Genomic DNA, 19291 nt, shown 5'->3' on the forward strand with positions numbered 1-19291 from the left:
CACTTCTCTACAGGCATCCTTACACACTTCTCTACAGGCATCCTTACACACTTCTCTACAGGCATCCTCACACACTTCTATACAGGCATCCTTACACACTTCTATACAGGCATCCTTACACACTTCTATACAGGCATCCTCACACACTTCTCTACAGGCATCCTCACACACTTCTCTACAGGCATCCTCACACACTTCTATACAGGCATCCTCACACACTTCTATAAAGGCATCTTTACACACTGCTCCACTAGAGCTGAGCAGAAGTGGACCTAGAAAGCTCACAGATGACCTAAGACTTGATTTGAGAGTGTCTCTGGCACTACATTCCTGTTCTCTAGAGGGTTCTACCTTAGAACTGAGTTTGCCCCCAGGGAGACGTAGCACACCCAAACTCAACATCACTGTCCAGACTTGCCTGTTGCTTCGGCTTTTGCAAAATGCCTTTTCTAGCAGTCTCCTCTCCAAGGGCCACCAAACTCTGCACCCCTAGGGCACTTTCTTTTGCATAGTTCCTTTCCCCACAGAGAGTACAAGTCTCTCCCAGTGTTCTTTTATCTCTTCCACGGAACTGAGCCCACCTAAGTGCTCATTCCCTTAACACTTGTTAGAACAATAGCAAATGCAGGGTCCAGGTCCGCCCAGCACTGGGCTGCTCCTGATGATTTCGAGACACACATCATGTTCTCCTTCTCACCTGAGCTCCATGGGATCAAACACCAGTTTGACATCATTAATTATGCTGGGAAGGTACTTCAAGGCTGCCCCCTGTAAGAAACACAAAGGCAGTCACTGCCAAGGCAGACAAAAACCAAATAGAACATTGTGTGTCCCAGGTGGGAAGGGCAGGACTTGGGGTTTAAATAAGGAACTGGAAGCAGGTGCCCTTGCCAAGAGATACTGGTGTCTTAAGAGTGACCTCCCCACCCCAACCGGGCAGTGGTGGCGTACGCCTTTAATCCCAGCACCTGGGAGGCAGAGGCAGGTGGATTTCTGAGTTCGAGGCCAGCCTGATCTACAGAGTGAGCTCCAGGACAGCCAGAGCTACACAGAGAAACCCTGTCTCGAAAAGCCAACCCCCCCACCAAAAAAAAGAGTGACCTCTCCCAACTTCCTTCTGAAAATGGAGGTCCAAGTCTTGGTCTTCATGACCAAAAGGCTCTGTGCACATTTTGGAGGCAATTCAAGTTTCTTTCACCAAGTTACCATTAAAAGCAAGAAAGAAATAGTGACATTCAAACTGGAGCCCTCAAGGATTCCGTGCCTCCCAGTCTGTAAAAACCATTGTTGCTGGAGGTGACTTTATACTTGAAGGAAGAGGCAGGGGGAGGATGGAGAAGAGAAACAGCCACCCATGCCACCCATGCCAGCATGAGGATCAGTTTGCTAGAATCAAGAGGTCAAGCAGGATTTGTAATACCCATTCACGTGATGTCTGAAGAGGCAGCCTGTCTTTGGTGAGTTGACGCTTAAACATACAACTGCGTGCAGAAGTTAAAATGTGGGCTTTTATTCTGTGTGTGGAAGTTAAAATGTGGACATATTGACTTTTATTGTATGTTCGTTTTTAGCAGTGCTATGCCTAGCCCCCAGGACCTCATGCGTGCTATGTAAACATTCTACCACACAGCCACAACACTTTTCCTCCACTTCTGCTCATTCTACTAAGCTTTTCCTGCTTTTCATGAGCCTACTTCACATTCCCTACCACCACTACCATGTCACATTTTCATGAGGGGCCTTCAAGGGGGTCCCCCACAAGGTCACCAGGCTGACCTTGATCTTGACAGCTTCTTCTAGAGGCCTGTCCATCAGCGTGTTGAAAGCAAGAAACAGCTGGCGAATTGAGTTGTTAAATTCATCTCCATCTTCGCTCTGACCATAAAATCTAATGAGAAAAATAAAATGGACAGTAGACGTGTGGTCTCAAAAAACAACACTAGAGGTCAGTGCCTTGCTGGCCACCATCTCTAACTGTGCAGAGACATCTTATAGGAGTGCCCCGCGACTGTTTTTAAGGGACTAAAAATCAGCCCAAATAGACTAAAATGACATCAAGACTCTGATAAAAGCAAAGTAGTCATTGGTAGGTGAAGTCCCAACACAGGCTGCTAACCAGGGCTGTCATCTGGAGCTATCTGAAGAGCCTAAGTCTGGAGATGCCTTTGGGCCTGGTAGTTTGTGGATGCCACCCGTAGGAGGAAAACAGCAGAGAGTCACTGTGCAGATGCAGCAGGGAGAGCCAAGGACAAGAGGCACAGGCTCCCAGGGCAGACACCTCTGCTGTCTGAGCATCCTTGACTATTCTCTTCCAGCATCCCTCCTCTTCCCTGCCTCCCCACTGTCTCAGATTCGATATGAGCTGAGGTCAAAGGCACTGCGGAGACACTCCTCAACCTAGCCTACAAGAACCAGCTGTTACCCACTTTCTCCACTGTACCTCCCAGCTCTACTGCAGGCACCTTGAGTGGAAATGACAAGTGCCAGCTTTGAGTAAAGCATTCTGTCTTTATAAGATGCGTGCCATCAACTCAGAAGTGTCTGGGTAGGTTCTCTAAACACAGATGTCTCAAGGAGAAGGACATGGACTAGGTTACTAATGGCAACACCACTAAATATTCAAGAGCAGATATCACAGATTCAGAATAAAAGAACACATGCAAGCACAGACTTATAGATCTCTATTTCTGCTGGTCTCCTCCATTCACATGGACACACTGATTGATCTCTTTCTAAAACTCCAAAGTCTAAAACTTCTCCAAGACTCCAAAACTTTTATGAGTACTGGCATGAAGCCACAGGTATAAAGTTCACCATCTAGCTTCACATAAGGGGTTAGTCAAAATGTACATGCATGAAGAAATTGTATAAAATTGCCTTAAGCCCCAAAGCAGCTCAAAGTCAATCAAAATGGAACACACTTTAATTTTGTGCTCAGTTCTCAACTGTTCTTGCTTCAGCAAATACCATCACTGCCCACCCTAACTTCAAGGTTGTCCTTGGCCCTTCCCTTTCTGTTGCTGCCCCATCAAGCCCTACAACATTTAATTAGCTCCTCCTCCAGAGTCAATTCATCTCTTCATTTGTATCTGAGATATAGCCTCAGTATCTCACCCTAGAGCACTCAATCAGGTGGTCGCTCACTTTCTATACAGGAAGTGAGATGATCATTTAGGAGCCAGAAATTATTATCTCACTTATCAAACTGCCAGTGCTGCCCCCACACTGAGATTAGACCTAAGCTCCTACCTTGTCCAAGACCTGTCTCCCTAAAAGCCATCATCACTCATCAAGACATCTAGAGCAAGCAGCAAATCAACCATTTACACCCATGAGTCCTGATGTCGTCACTGCTGTAGGATTCTCTAGATGCGGAAGGACCTCAGTGGACCTTCTCCAGGGGTCTCATAATTCACCTCTGCCTTCAGCCCAAAAGATCTGAAGCTTGGCTCATGACCAACCAACTGCTCACAAAGCAGAATACAAAAGAACATGAAGAACAAGGGGCTCTCGGCGAGTACCAGCAGCATCCCATGACTGGGACTATTACCTCAAGTAGAGTACCCGAGACTGGATGATGAATCGAAACAGATACTTCAAGGCTTTCAAAGCAGCAAAGAGCAATTCCGTCTTGCTAGGGTCCTCAGCATTGGCCACATAGAAGTTCAGTACCTTGGAGAGTTTCCTAAAAAAGGTAAGAACGCAAGGTTGTCAACATAGAGCTTGCAGGCTTAGGGCATGCCACACGGAAGCAAACAGTGGATGCCTGGGAAGCACAGGCCCAGCTTTCAAATAAACCCTCTTGAATATGCCCTAGGCAGGCAAACTAACTGCTGTTTTGTTTCCACATGTGTCTAGCTCTGACACTTCCTTTCTTCTTGGAAATATGGGGAAAAAGAATTAAGTAACTAATTCCACAAGGCACAAGCATCCTTTGGTGAAACTGAAAAGAAGAATCAGGAGATGACAGATCTGGATCTACAGGGATGGTTCATGGGGTTAAGAGACTTGCTATGCAATCAGTTAGCCTGAGAATGGGGGGTTTGAATCCCCAGAACCCAAGTAAATGCCAGGTGTGTCAGTGGATCACCTGTAACTCCAGTGCTCAGAAGTCAGAGTCGGGGGTCCTGGAAGCATCTAACTAAAGTAGCTACAACCACATGTTTGGAGGCAGTAATCCAGAAAGACTGTTGACATCAGCCTTGAGTCTTCAAAGGTAAATAAATACACAAGCACACATGCACACACACACACACACACTCACACACACGCGCGCACCTATATACATGTACACAGACATACCACATATACAAACACATGTAAAAAGGAGAAAGGGAATGGAAGAGATTTGCCCTATGGGGGTATTTATTTTTCTGGCATGTACAGCAGACATGTGAAGGGCAGATGACACCTGCCTACTGCATTTGCCTAAGCTAATTTCTTCTAGCCTGCTCCAATCCTTTGAAATCAATGTGGTACCAGATAGAGACTTCATTGATGATAAAAGTGGACCCAGCCTGACTTTATATCATCCATTATTCTGAACATGCCAACAGACAAGTATCTTCTGGGATTTCATATGGTTTTACATTTTATTATGACTTGTCTATATACAGGTACATGCTTGCACATGTGTGTGCACTTGAGGTAGAGGCAAAAGGCCAACCACAGATGTTGTTCTTCACAACATCTTGTTTATTGGGACCCAGTCTCTCACTGAATCTAAAGTCACAGTTTTGATTAGGCTGGCTTGCCAGTGAGCTCCTAAGATCTGCTCATCTCTGCTTCCCTAGCATTGGGATTAGAAGTGTGTGCCACAATGCCCTTCCTTCCTTAGGTTCTGGGGAACTCTGGTCCTCAGCCTTGAGTAAGTACTTTATGGACTGAGCCATTTCCCCAGCATCATGGCTTTAGGATTACTTGGACTTCTCAAGACACCTATATTTCAATTATTTTTGTCTTCCCCCAGTCCCCTCTGTGTGTGTATGTGTATTTATAAATAAAGTGTATGTATAAATATTCATGTTTATATTTATTTATCTATACATATAAATATATATTTATATAAATATATATATTTACACACACACACACACACACACTAAATTCAATTGCGGCAGAGAGTACTGCTGCTACTCTCTGGCAGGTAAGCGTCCGAATTTGAACTCCTTACCAGCCTTGTCTATGTGCTCTTATGGTCTTGTGTCTGTGACTATTGAAAATTCTCTTAGGAGAGAAGTGAGAAAGTAAGAATCTATAATCCCAGCTCTTGGAAGGCAGAGGCAGGAGAATCAGGAATTCATGTTTGCCCAGGGCTCTCACTAGGCTCAGTGTGATTAGAATCGATACCAGATATCCTCAGTTATAGCCGCTGATTCCTTGGAAAGTCAAGTTGCTGGGTGGAAATGTACCAAATGCTGGTATGTCTGCTGCCTTCTCCACCCATGAGGCAATCATTGATCATAAGGCTAGTGGGTATGTTGCATAACATCTTCTTTGTATAGCTTGTGTTTCTGTATCTTCCTGACACAGAATGAGCTGACCTGGTACACCAGAGAGCAGTAATCGGCATGATCTGGCAGGAGCCACTGTCCAGAGGACAGTTAACCAATCCTAGCTACACTGCTATCAGGATGTGGTCCCATTGCTCTGCACAGTAACTGGAACTCAACAATGGGGGCTGGCAGGCCACACGGGGAGCTGAGTACCACAGGGAGAAACAGTGACCACGACAGGTTGGTTCCTCTAGTCAGCAAGCCGCAAACTGCATACTAAAAGGCTGTTCTATGCAAAAGGTTAAAACTATTGCCTGTTGGGTAAAAGGAAAATAAACCAAATTACCCAATGCCCTACAAGCAGTCAGTTCCCCAAAGCACTGTGGGGCTAGGGCTGAGGGTGTGGCCTGACCTTCTACCAGACTTGGTTTTGCGTAGTTCACCGTCAGACCCTTTGGTGCCTCATGATTATCTCACTAATCTGATTCATTGGCTGTCTGCTTTGGAATTCTGTGCCTGTCTTCATCTCTCCATTGTATGCCCTTGGGCTTTGTTTTTTTGGCTTTGTGTGTTTACATGCATTTGGACACGTGTATGTACATACAGATGGGTGTGAGCACATATGTCTTGAAGTCAGAGGTCTATGTCAGGTGTCTTTTCCATAATTATTCTCTACTTTTGGAGACAGTTTCTCTCTGGAGCTTACTAATTCAATGTAACTTGATAGCTAGCAAGCCCCAGGAATCCTCCTGTCTCCATCTCTTCCAGGGCAGGGACTATACAGGCATGCTATTGCCTGTATAGTCTTGGGAATCAAACTCAGGTCTTCTTTGTTTTTGTTTTTGTTTTTTTGTTTTGTTTTGTTTTTTTGTTTTTTTTGAGACAGGGTTTCTCTGTATAGCCTTGGCTGTCCTGGAACTCACTCTATAGACCAGGCTGGCCTCGAACTCAGAAATCCGCCTACCTCTGCCTCCCAAGTGCTGGGATTAAAGGCGTGTGCCACCACCGCCCGGCAAACTCAGGTCTTTATAGGTGCACAGAAAGGACTTTGCTGACTGTGCCATCTCCCCAGCACACACTCTGGGGTTTTAAGAAATATATCCTCACCCTGAAGGAAGGGGCTTAGTTTACCACCTTGTCCTACTGGCATGGGATTCAAATGGCCTCTTTCCACAAAGATGCTTACAACAGTCCCACCCTCCAGTCATGCTGACTACATGAAGACCCCCTCTTGTGTCTCAAGCATCCAACCTCCAATGATACACAACTCCAATGATACACAATTCTCTCCTGAGTTATACTTACACGTGTGCCAAGGTGGCACTGAAGTGCTTGTAAATGTAGGTTTCGAGTACAGGATTAAAATGCTGAAACTTGATGTCTCCAATCAGCGAAATGATGAAGACCTGCCAAAGGTGGCCAGTATTAGCAGCAGCAGTGAATAGCCCCCGGTGCTCCTCTGCCCCTGAGCAAGACTCTAACCTCTGGGTGCCTTTTCTTTCTCAACCATTTTCACAACATTTCAATTCTACCGTTCAAGTTGAAGAGTAAGTCTTAGGGTGCGTATTTAACATAGAGAGATTATACATGTCCAGCCTATTGCTCTGAGTAAATTGATCCAGGCCATCACCACTGGCCATGGGAAGCTCATGTCTCAAAGGAGTGCTGTCTGTATACAGGTGACTTAAGTCACAGAAGAACACAGGAAAGGAGGAAGGAAGATAGGGGAAGAGGCTCGTGGGAACTGTAAACTAATGCAACTTTGCCAGAGATTTTTTTCAAGCAGAGTATGAGTACCCCCCGTGAGTTTCAGAGTTTGGTCTCCCCATTTCATCCCTATGCAATACCTTATATCTACAGAGAACCTGCAGCATCTACAAAGAACCACAGTCCACCAAGAATGAGTATGTACAAATGAAGAGGCACCTGGGATTGCCATCTATGCCAGCAGCCAGCTGCCTGCCTTGCTGGGCTTAATCTGCATGGTCTCTAGTCAGCCTCTTTTTCCTATAAATGGGACCATCTCAAGTTGACAACCTTGCCTACCTCTATCTTACAACATTAGCTTAGATGCTGTTATGGTTTGTGTATGTTTAGCCCAGGGAGTGGCACTATTAGAAGGTGTGGCTCTGTTGGAGTAGGTATGTCCCTGTTGGAACAGGTTTGTCACTGTGTGTGGGGGCTTTAAGACCCTCATCCTAGCTGCCTGGAAGACAGTAATCTCTAAGCAGCCTTCAGATGAAGATGTAGAACTCCCAGCTTCTCCTGCACCATGCCTGCCTGGATGCTGTCATGTTTCTGCTTTGATGTAATGGACTGAACCTCTGAACTTGTAAGCCGGCCCCAATTACATGTTGTCCTTATAAGAGTTGCCTTGGTCATAGTGTCTGCTCACAGCAGTAAAACCCTAAGACAGAAGTCCTGACCCCCTATCAAACTGACCAGTTTCCCCACACTGGTAAACATCACACATTTGCAACCTACCTACCTCTTCAGCCCTGGTTCTCAGGGAAAATCCTGTCCTAGACTCTCCTCAACAGTAAGAAAATGAGGCTGGGTTTAGATGTGTTGGCTTCCTCCCACTCACAGGAAAGGCTCCCAGCTTCCCATCATTACATGTCACCGCTCTGATTTTAAGTAAGCACTGTGTGACAAACTTGTATGCTATGCTGCTTATCTCATAGAAGGAGACGACATACAATTCATCTCTGACTGGTGAATGCAGCCTCTTTCTTTATTGAGGGCCTCTCCTGGGCTTTCACTAGAGTGTGGTAAAGAGTTAAAGCACCTATTGATCTTAATGTAATTAAACCCACTCTTTTCCCTAAGAAGAAAGTGAAAGTATGTCAAAAAGGTGAGACCAAATAGAGAACCAGCTCTTGGAAGAGAGATCTTTAGTTCCTCGTTTGACTTTGGAGAGTTCAGGCTAAAGAAATCCTCAAGAGAAATGTATACGAGTAATTTTCCTCAATGTTATTTATGGTAATTTAAAAAAAACAAACTATCAAAAATAAACACTGGTAACACGAGAGCTGCTTACCAGAGCGTCAAACACAAGGAAGTCGTACGTTTCGTTGTCTGACATCTCCATCATTATGTTAAAAAGTGCGTCTAGTGTATCCTGTAAAAACTGAAGGCAAGATGAACAGAGAGGTTATTTTTGTGTCTAACCTGCTACACGTTATAGAAAAAAAATAATGGGAGTCATTGGGTTCTAGTGAACAGGTGTGAACACAATACTTTTGTGAGACTGGCACACTGGCTTAGCCATGTAGATACTAAGTTTTGGATTTCCAGTTGGTTTAACAGAAGTTGTTGAACTAATGACACAGTAAAATATACTTGTGGCTTCTGACATGTAAGACGCATGGACATACCTTAACGATCTCTCCTCCGTCCACTTCCATTAACTTCTTCAGGTTGTGCTTAATGTTCTGAGAATTGGAACGCCAGTTTAGTAAGCCTAGCAGGTCCACTGGGAAGAATGAACACAAACCAACAGACATTAGAAGAGACAACTACAGAATTTTCTAGAAAAGATTACTAGGCCAGGGAGATGGCTCAGGGGGGGGAAAGTGCTTGCCACGGAAGTATAAAGACTGGAATTCAGATCTCTAGAAGCCAATCTGGCTGGCTGCAGTAGAGCATGCCTGTAGCCCTGCCTCACCAGTGTTCCATATAGTGAGCCAGCCTGGTTTACACAGTAGCATATAAGGGACCCTGTTTCAAACAGGATGGAAAGGGGGCAGGGGTCTGACATCTGAGATCGTTCTCTGACCTCTACATGTGCACTGAGGCCTACATCTGCCTGCACACGTGTGAACACACACATCTCATTCGCACACAAAGATTTTTAAAAGTTAACCGTTCTTAATAGTATCTAATTTGCCGGATGTGGTAACACACACTGGCTGGATGTGGTGATGCAGGCCTTTAATCACAATTCTCAGGAAGCAGAGGCAGGCGGATCTCTGAGTTTGAGGATAACCTGGTCTACAGAGTGAGCTCCAGGACAACAAGGGCTACACAGAAAAATTGGTCTTGAAAAAATAAAAGCCAAAACCCAAACCAAAACACCCAAAATAAAACAAAACAACAACAAAAATAAAACAAAAAAAAAACAAAACCCCCCTGCTACTTTAAGAAGTACCTTAGGTGTTATTGCAAATTTTGGAATTTATTCTTTCTCATTTAAATCAGAGAAAACCTTGTGATCTCTTTAGTCCCTCAAACTGGGGGGGGGGGGACCATCAGTAACTAATCTGCAAGAGCATCAAATGACTAACTGGAACTCATGTTTCTCAAATGATGGCATCACCATTGTAAAAGTAAACTTAGAACTCTCCTAACTAACCTCCCAGGATCCAACTTCCTGCCCTATGGTTATCCATGCTTGGGCAGATTTGGAGGGAAGGGACACAGCGGTGCCCTTTGAGGTCACAATTGGACTGTAGCGGGTTTTTAGAGGAGAAAAACAGGCTTCGTGACACTAGATCACTTGCTTTAGGTCACATGACGACTGAGCGGCAGAAGGAGAGGGGGTTTAACCAGCTCCATTTGATTCTAATCATGGCAGGTCACAAATATACACACAAATACACACACAAATGCACATAGGATTGCACCTACAAATGACTTTTATGATTAGCCTTCCTCCTGGATAGCGTACTCCACGTGTGCAAATATTTTTTAAAAGTCTGAAATCCAAAGCGTTTCTAGTTCCACATATTTCAGATAAAGGCTATTTAACGTGTACTATTCGTTATTCTAGTTTAGAAGATGGGGAAACCATCATAGGGAAGTCATCAGAGCTGTGACGGCCAGAGGCCATCGAGCTCCAACTAGCTTCCAAACGCTAAGGCAAAATCAGAAGCATACGCAGAGAGTAAGAAGTTCACCGTGCCATTAAGTAGGTTTTAAGGCTCAGTATTCAGTAGCCACATACATTTCATTATTTAATTAAACTCTAGAATTTATATGGATTCCAACCACCAGCCATTTGTGCTGCTTCCAGCGTGCCCACATTGTAAACGTCAGAAAACATTCACACGCATAAAAGGTGATGTACATCTCACTGGTGCCAGCTTCGATTTTTAAGAGTTATTTCCAGCCTCTGTGACTACTGTACCTTTAATTCTATCAGCAGTGTTTATACTTTCACCCAGCCCTATAGCCCCACAGTCAGGCTTAAGAGACTGGCCCAGTTTACTGTGTCTTCTAGGAATCTAAGAACACTTTCTGGCTTAAGTGAATCTACCTTCCCATGTAGATAAGCTTTGAACTCTAGTCTGTTGAGTCCAGCCATGAGTCCAAGTTGAAACACCGTCCATCCATACTAGCAGGCCACAATTTGTCAAAACCAACCCTAGGAGTACTGACTCCTAATCAGCAACCAGGACCTGAGTCTTGAGTATGCCTTCTCTCTGCTGTAGACCATCCCTAAGACAACACTCCTGTTCTGCTCCAACCCAACTCCTCCCACTCACAGGCCTGATCCTGTGAGTACACGCCACCTTGGAGATGGACCTGCTAAGGTAGGACCCCTGGGCAGTAAATCCTAGACTCCCAGCTCAGCAGGGCTCCTTCCAGGTAGCAAAGGTTTACTGTGTAACTGTTATCAATACCATGTTACATACAAGAGCTTAAAACTGATGCCGGAGGTTTGATGTGAAACAAAATGGAGCCTTGTTTAAACTATGCTGCTGATTTCAAGGAAAATGACTGGTTTCCTGGAGCAACGGAAGGGGGAAGACTAAGAGCAATAGGAACTCTACTGGATGTGGGGGTTCCTACCTATATGCTCAGCAACAGGAAAGCTGAGGCAGGAGGATCACTACTAGTTCTAACCAACCTGGGCTACGTAGTGAAACTCCCCCCCCCCGCCCCCGCATCAAAAAACATAACAGAAACAAATAAGCAAAAGAAACATGACACTAATCCATATTCTCTGGCATCCCTGTTTGGAAAGAGACTGATTACAGTCAGAATCTTCCCTCTTAATGCTGACAACGCCTGTATCATCTACTATGAAAATAAATAAGATCCTCAGCCCTGCCTCTGAGTCCTAGAAGGAAGGTAATCTGAGATTTCCGGATTCCACCTATTCACGAATATGCTCAGATTTTATGATATGAAAATGCACCTGTGACAGCTAATTACTTCAATCGTCAGCTAGACAGGATCTAGAAACACTTGGGAGACCAACCTCTGGGTATACATATCTATGAGGAAGTTTCTAGGTTGTACTAATGGAGGTGGGGAACTTTACTTAAAATGTGTGCTACCAGTAAGCAGAAAGGCCATTGAACAGCAAACAGCATTCATCACATTTTGCATCCTGACTGTGTGACCAACCAACCCATGCTTTTCTGCTGTCCCCCACTGTGATGGGCTGTCCCCGTGAAGTAGGTGCCAAAATAAACTTTCCTCACTCAAATTGCTTCTATCAAGCATCTTATCACAGCACCTGGAAAGGTAATGGATGTAGCACTGGAGGAACAGAATCCACTGCCAAGCATCCTGTCTCAGAAGCCCTGGTGCCACCCGGTCTGGTATCACGGGTCTAACCAAGGAGTGTAGGAGGACCAGACCAGGACCATTCGTGTCCATGGGGTCACCATACCTACCGTTCTGGGTGAGCTTTGTGGAGCAGATGAGGGTGGCGATCTGAAAACTGTCCTTCGTGCTGTCTTTGCTGGGTGTGAAGATGGATGGGTTTTTGGATGCTTGGAGTTCTTTTTCTTCCAGCTCTGCTTTGGTCCCAGGCAGAGTCAGATAGTATTTAGCATCTTCCATTTTCTTATTATCACCCTGAAAGGGAAGTGAGTTAGAAAAACTAGAATCTGGACAATATCTTTCACATGCTAGTAAAAAAATACCCTTCCCCCCTGAAGAACATGGTCATTCTTAGCAGATGTGAGACTTTATTAAATTATATTTATAATCCACTATAACTCAGACATTATCTCCCTACAGAATCTGTAGCAGAAATAACTTTATCATGGAAAATAATGGAGTAAGTTGTCAAGTAGAAATCAGAATATCCTATTCTCTGCCAGAAGTAAATGCATACATTACAGAATAAGGCTGAGCTTGATTCTCTTGAACTTATAAATGGTCACAATGTATACTTTACTGGGCCAATGGAGAAAGAAGCAGCTCTGTACAGATTCTGAAACTACTCACAAGACTAAATAGATGCTAAGGAAAGAAAATGTTCATTGACGAGGCACAACTCAGACCAGCTGCCTACTGTGCATCAGCCGCCCTCTGCCAGCTATTACTGGGGAAATGAGATCTCCCAGCATGTACTTCAAACTGTAAAGGGCTCAAAACAGTGTGCAGAAAACAGACACAAAACAGGAAAAGTAGCAAGGACTAGACACTAAGGAAATGGTGCCTAGGTAACAATGATTTAAAAGCCACATCCTATAATAGCCACCAGGTTCTAGCCAGGCATACCCCTGTAGTGTCTGTGCCATTTGGGTGATGGACAGCAGAATCAAGGGCCCTGCCCTTTACTAGTCAGAACCCAGGCACACCCTCTGCCCCTCAGTGAGATACTCCTGGAACACCCAATAGTCATGCAACTCACTCTCCTGTGAGAGAACTGTAAAGTGACTAAGGTGTGACCTGGAGCCCTTTAGACTACAAGGGGCAGACTCATGTGCCTTTCAGTAGATTTCTGAAGTTTAAATCTGAAAGGAGCCTGAAAAGCCACATTGAAAGGGAACAGGGGTATACTGAGCCATTCTGAAGTCCAGTTCTATGAGCATCACCTTGTATACCACCAGGTCATGCCTCCCATCCTGCAGCGTGGTGCCGTCCGCGTTCATCAGTTTCACAAAGGCCACCCCAAAGGCTCGCTCTGATTTATCTCTGGCTGAAAAGATAGAAATACCTGCCTGAGCCAAGGGGGTGGACAACAGGAGGTGACGGCTACAGCAGTGAATTTCATGCTTGCTCTGGAGAGTGATATTCAGTCACAGTGTAATAAACATAGGTCAACAATGAGCTTGCTTATGTCACAGCTGCTCCCAAACTGAAAGAGTGCCTTATATTTCACATAGGGTATATTTTCTATACTGCCTGATGAATGAGACCACCATCCACTGAATCATCTAAACCAGACGGTGGTGCCGAACAATCTCAGCCCTTTCAATCAACGGCATGTCCAACATATCCCTGTAGCCTGACCTGACCCCTTTCTCTCTCCATACTATTTCTACCCGAGGCCCAGACACGTGCACCACCACATCTGTTACCTCCATAAACCCTTCCTTCTGTCTTCATGCCTTTTCACACAGTAGGAAGGGAGAACTCCCAAATCAAACTCATTCATGGCAATTCCCCTGCCTCAACAACTCCTTTAATGAAGTTAGGTGTTGAGCTAACTCCAGCTACTTGGGAGACTGAGCTTGAGGGCACCCTGGATTACATAACAAGACTCTCTCTCAAAAATACACAGCAACGAAAGTACAAGGCAGGGGATGTGTCTTAGTGGTAGAGCACATATCTGTCATGCTCAGGGATGTGGGTTCAATCCCCAGCATTCAGAAAAAGAAAAAAAAAAATCACTGTTCTGTTATCCTGATACCTATGAATGCTGAGCTAAATTTGTCAAGTATCTATTTTTCAGGTATCCAAATTCGCAAAGCATGCCAGGAAACAGTACATTTCTAAATGGAAATGTGCTACAGTCCTTCTAATACTTACATTCTTGAGATGACCTATGTCGGAAGGTAAATCTTATGTGGCAGCGGGTGACCTCCTCAATGGCAATGAAGACCTGCAGAAAGGGGAGGAGTTGAAGGCAAGGCTCATCTGGAATCATTCCTCTTAACTGCAATGCACATTTTTTTGGTCCTGGACCATATATACATTTGCATGATGTCCTGACTCTGTATGTTTTACACTGTTCAAATCGGGATAATTAGCATATCTACTGCCTTAAGCTTTTACCCTTTGCTCAGGGTGATTATATTCAAAATCCTCTTAACTATATTCTGAGAAAAAGAGACTTTAGATTTGGCTTTTATATCTTATACCAGCACAAGTTCCTTCAGAGACTCAAGTACCTTCCGAAGGTAACAGGCTCCCTTCTCACAACCACTCCTAAGCCGAAAGCTCCTCAGAGGGAGACTGCTCTGCTGCTTATCATAGTTCCAGAATTTAGACACATTATGCACCTGGAATCCAGAGGGATAAGACCTAGATTTTGAGGTTTACATAGGACCCTTCCAAGGGGAAGGTGCATGCAGATACTGCGGTAACTAGTATCTATACGAGGAGAAAAGATGGAATACCAGGGTGGGGGTGTTCTCTGACCGTAGTGCAGTAAGTTAGAGGAAGATAGTGTAACAGCATCAGTATCTCTGTGAGTTCTCTATAGTCACTAAAAACACACCCCTGAGGAGCTCATAATGCCCGGGATAAGTAGTTTTGAAAGTCATAATACAGAAGCCAGAATCATGGTATGTGCCTTTAGTCTCAGTGTTTGGGAGGCAGAGGCAGGTGCATCTCTATGAGTTCCAGGGAAGCCTGAACTTCATGGCAAGTTCTTGGACAGCCTGAGGTTACAGAGTGAGAAACTGTCTTTAAAAAAAAAAAAGCACAATATAAATTCACATGAATTGCATCATAAAAAATACAGACTACAGAAGAATGTGAAAAATAACTGCTACCTGACTAAGATATGAGGGCGACCTGTCGGTTTGTGGATTTTCTGCTTAGAACTCATAGGACCCTACTAATGCTGACAATGGGTGCTGCAGCAGCTCAGCATTCGGATGAGACCTGTTTTAGGTTGACCCCAAGGTGCTCCAAGATTTGAGGAGTTACTTCTCTTCCCAGGGTCTGCTGCCTCTTCAGAAAGAGGTCATAGCAATGGTTATAACAAACTGTCTAGTTTTAAAGCCACTGTGAGCCCACAGGGGATGCCAGATCTGAAAGCACTTGGCAATTCATGAGCCCTTCCTTACACCAAAGAGGCCCAGAACACTTGGGCAGGAGCCAACAAGAACAACATGTTGGGAAGCTGATGATGGAGTGGGAACATCTTAGCTTGTCTGCAGCACCTTGGCAGCCCACTGCCTTATTACAGCCACCAGTTTTTCTATTCTGGTCTCTATACATTTGTGAATAAGAATACTCTGTGAGAATGTCGGGCTTTGTAAAATAGATGCTCTAAAGACCTCTTAAGAACTGATTCAGCTTTTGAAAAAAGTAGTTCTTTGAGAATCTCACACAATGTATTTTAATTATAACCCCCACCCCACCCCATCCCACCCCCAATTCATTTCTTGCTACAGATGATCTGAAACTTCCAGATACGATATGGATGATCTGGGGTTTAAAAAGTGGACAGGGATCTAAACAAGGGTCAACAGCTGAAGGAGTTAGAAATGGAGTTCTTACCTTGACCGTCTCATACCAACAAGGTTGCTTGACTTGGTAATACACCACTGACTTGTACTCTGAGACGCCTTCGTACCCAGCACCGGGATGAATGGCTTTCTTTGATTGGAAAGACACAATTAGGAGACGATATTAGGTTATGAAAAACACAGCAGTAGACAAAGGTTTCTGAATGAACAGCATCCAAAAATTAACTCAGTCAGAGGTGTGATGAGTTTGAGAAGTCAACCGGCAGCCATCCACACGGGACTGGGAGACTTCGCTGTGGCAGCAGGAGCACACGGTACCTAGCCAGCAGTCATGCCACATAACGTCAACAAATGCCATCTTGGTCCCCTCAGCCCCAAATACTCCATGGCATGAGCTGTAGGATCTTTACTGAATATGTACGGTTTTCTGCTTTTAAAGAAACATAGTGGTTGAATTAGGGACAACAGGGACTGAACATTTGGAGAGCATCTCTCCAGGACATCTAGAGATCTTCAGGAGCTAAGACTTTGATTTGTACATTCCAAAGCAATTACGTGGAGGTGACAGAAGCTTCCAGCGGCCACCCCGTGCCTCTTAACTCTCTCAAGTCAAAATCAAGATGTCCAGAAAGTTGTAAGAGGCAAAGAAACTCCAGAGTGGAAGTCAGGGCAGCTGGATCCCCTTCGGCTCTGTCTTTAACATCTGCAATTGCAGACCAAAGAACTCTACGCTGGGTACAAGTTCCTAATGACTGACACTGGAAATCAGCATTAGCTGACCTATACCCAGGATGCTTTTAGTGTCAGTGCTCCTTCAGGTAGGTGTCCATTGGCTGCACTGGCCCAGGTGATGGCAGTGGGCCTGTCAAGGCCTTTGGGACACCTCTGCCATGGCACTTAAGCTTAGAGTAGCCATCCCACTTGAAAATGTCAAAGAACCCGAGATCCTAAAGTGGCCTGTGATAATCTCTGCACAGAGAAAATACCAAAATATATCTAAATAACTCCAGGAGTAAAAGTAGCCACTGAAAATCACAGGTTTATCAGGTTTGATATATATTTTTCCTTATGAGAAAGTACTGAGCATGCTGGTCCTTGCCTATAATCCCAGCATCCAGGAGGCAGAGGGATCACAAATTTGAGGCAGCCTCAGTTACCTAGAGAGACGCTTTCTTTAAAAAAAAAAAACAAAAACAAAAACAAAAAAACCCAGAAACTAATCAAAGTAAAAACAAAAACCCCAGAAAAGAAGAACCCCCGATATGGGGATATTGACAGTAAGTTGGGCCAGCAGTCGGCTGCTACCACAGAGCAGGTGTGAGGCGATGAGATTTGTCGGGGATGCTAAGTACCTCTAAAAGGTTGCCTTCCTCATCAAACACAGACATGGTCACCTCCACGTTCTTAGGTGTCTTCTTCTTCCCCTTGTCAAACTCCCCATGGATCAGGGTGACATAAATGTCATTTCGAACATCCCCTATAACACAACAAGCCTCTGTGAATGTGATTGAGAGAAACTCACTTCAAAGTTCCACGATATAACACACAAAAGATAATCCAAATATGCAACGGTCTGCTGGTAATGGCCTGCTAAGTCTTTCGATTGCTCTCTCAGTCCACCTCTCACTACATACAATGTGTCTCTGATGTGCACATTATGTAAACATTACCCTTTTTTTTATTAGTGTGCACACACACACATGCATGAGTGTGGGGGTCAGAGAGTAACTTCTCTGGAGTTGGTTTTTCCCTTCCACCTGCTTTTGAGGCAGTGTCTCACCTGTTATTTCTACTGCTGGCCGGCATTTACAAGCTTCCAAGTGATTCTGCTGTATATTCTCCCCCATCCCTACCCCCATTTCTCATCTTGTTACAGGAGTGCTGGGATTGCAACTATGAGCCACTGCCCCTGGCTTTTATACGTGGGTTCTACAGATCATCCAGGTTGTATGGTAAGAGTTTTTATCTACCAAGCCACCTCGGGGATCCAATTCTTTTTAATAATAATTCTTTATTCCACTTAGGATATGGGTCTAATAATAAGCACATATTAGATATTGCTAGGCTATCCGGCTGGTTTTTAATAGTGTCCTTCAGGTTTCTTGTTCGTGCAGCTAGCTGGATATAGGCATGGTTCCTGAGGAGAACCAACCCAGGAACACCACCAATATCCTCACAGGCAGCTGTACTGTGAACACTGAGACAGAGGTAATTGGTTAAAAGGAAAGAAGAGCCGGGCGGTGGTGGTGCGAGCCTTTAATCCCAGCACTTGGGAGGCAGAGGCAGGTAGATTTCCGAGTTCGAGGCCAGCCTGGTCTACAGAGTGAGTTCCAGGACAGCCAGGACTACACAGAGAAACCCTGTCTCAAAAAAAGCAAAAAACCAAAAAGGAAAGAGAGTGACGGACTGGGGATATAAGAGAAAGCAGAAGTCTTGATGGAAAAAGTAAATGTCTAAATGGCTTAAAGTTTGAAGGAGTCTTGGTGCTAAAGACGGGACCAAACACAATTTCCCCCAAACCTGGTGTGTCTGTAGTCAGTAAAAAGAGCTTTGTGATGGATGAACCTGCTCTTCTGAGAAGACACAACAGCTTCCCTTTATGGAAATGTTTACTCATCAATTCTGAGCGTTCATTAAAACACCCTCATTCTCGGGGAATGTGTGTGTAGAAAACTACCACTGCTCCTTACCTTCCTGCAGGTGAGAAAAGATCCCAAATTACCCTAAAAAAATCTGTCCTCGTGCAGTACATTGCAAGTTGGTTTTCTAGAGTTTTTCAAATGTGATGTGACCGTCTGTCCACAGTCTCATCACTTAGTTCATATGAACAGAGCCAGTCACCAACATGTGGTGAGAAACATGAGAGCAGGGCAAGAATGGGGATCGTGGGGAATGAGGTCAGCAACCTATAGTCAGCGCTCAGGGGACTAAAACAGAGGGTCTCGAAGAGACGGAGCTAAGCACAGGGGCCTAACATAGACAGTGACATGAGGAGAAAGGCACTTGTCAATTAAATAGTTTACTCTCCTGGACTGAAGACACTGGGCCACTGGGCCACCGGGTTGTTTCCCGAGAAGGAAGTCAAGCTGGGAGAAACATCTGCAGGGCAGGATGGGAAAGAGTGAGCTAGGGATGTTAAGATTCTTGACCATGTTTTCTTGGTCCTGCCTACTGAGCAGTCTTGGAGGGTGCTGCAACTCTGTCACTGGTTTTCTGATGCCACTAACCCTAAATGACATCCTCTTAGGGACTCATATTGCCTCAACTGTCAGAGGAGAGGTAATCCTTTCTTTTGACACGGAAAGGAAACACAAAATGAGCAAGGTATGTACCTGGCAGGATTATTTCTGGAAAGCCCATTTTCCGTGCTATTGCTGTTGATCTGTCCACCAGGTGTGAAAAGTTCTTCTG

The 19291-nt window shown here is 44.7% G+C and overlaps 1 protein-coding gene across 1 annotated transcript in view; it reads right to left on the reverse strand.

Annotated features, from left to right (window-relative positions):
* The window catches only part of Dock5 (dedicator of cytokinesis 5), a 195487-nt gene that overhangs the window by 54517 nt on the left and 121679 nt on the right, over positions 1-19291 (reverse strand). Inside the window, exons 14-25 of the mRNA XM_031361039.1 lie at positions 19213-19291; positions 17233-17357; positions 15912-16010; positions 14211-14283; positions 13274-13377; positions 12122-12305; positions 8873-8970; positions 8536-8625; positions 6801-6901; positions 3551-3685; positions 1777-1888; positions 698-768 (exon numbers count right to left, since the gene is read on the reverse strand). Of these exons, the coding sequence (XP_031216899.1) occupies positions 698-768; positions 1777-1888; positions 3551-3685; positions 6801-6901; positions 8536-8625; positions 8873-8970; positions 12122-12305; positions 13274-13377; positions 14211-14283; positions 15912-16010; positions 17233-17357; positions 19213-19291 (1271 nt within the window). The remainder of the gene's footprint in view (positions 1-697; positions 769-1776; positions 1889-3550; positions 3686-6800; positions 6902-8535; positions 8626-8872; positions 8971-12121; positions 12306-13273; positions 13378-14210; positions 14284-15911; positions 16011-17232; positions 17358-19212) is intronic.

The sequence above is a fragment of the Mastomys coucha genome, unplaced genomic scaffold, assembly GCF_008632895.1.
Source record: "Mastomys coucha isolate ucsf_1 unplaced genomic scaffold, UCSF_Mcou_1 pScaffold9, whole genome shotgun sequence".
Taxonomy (NCBI): domain Eukaryota; kingdom Metazoa; phylum Chordata; class Mammalia; order Rodentia; family Muridae; genus Mastomys; species Mastomys coucha.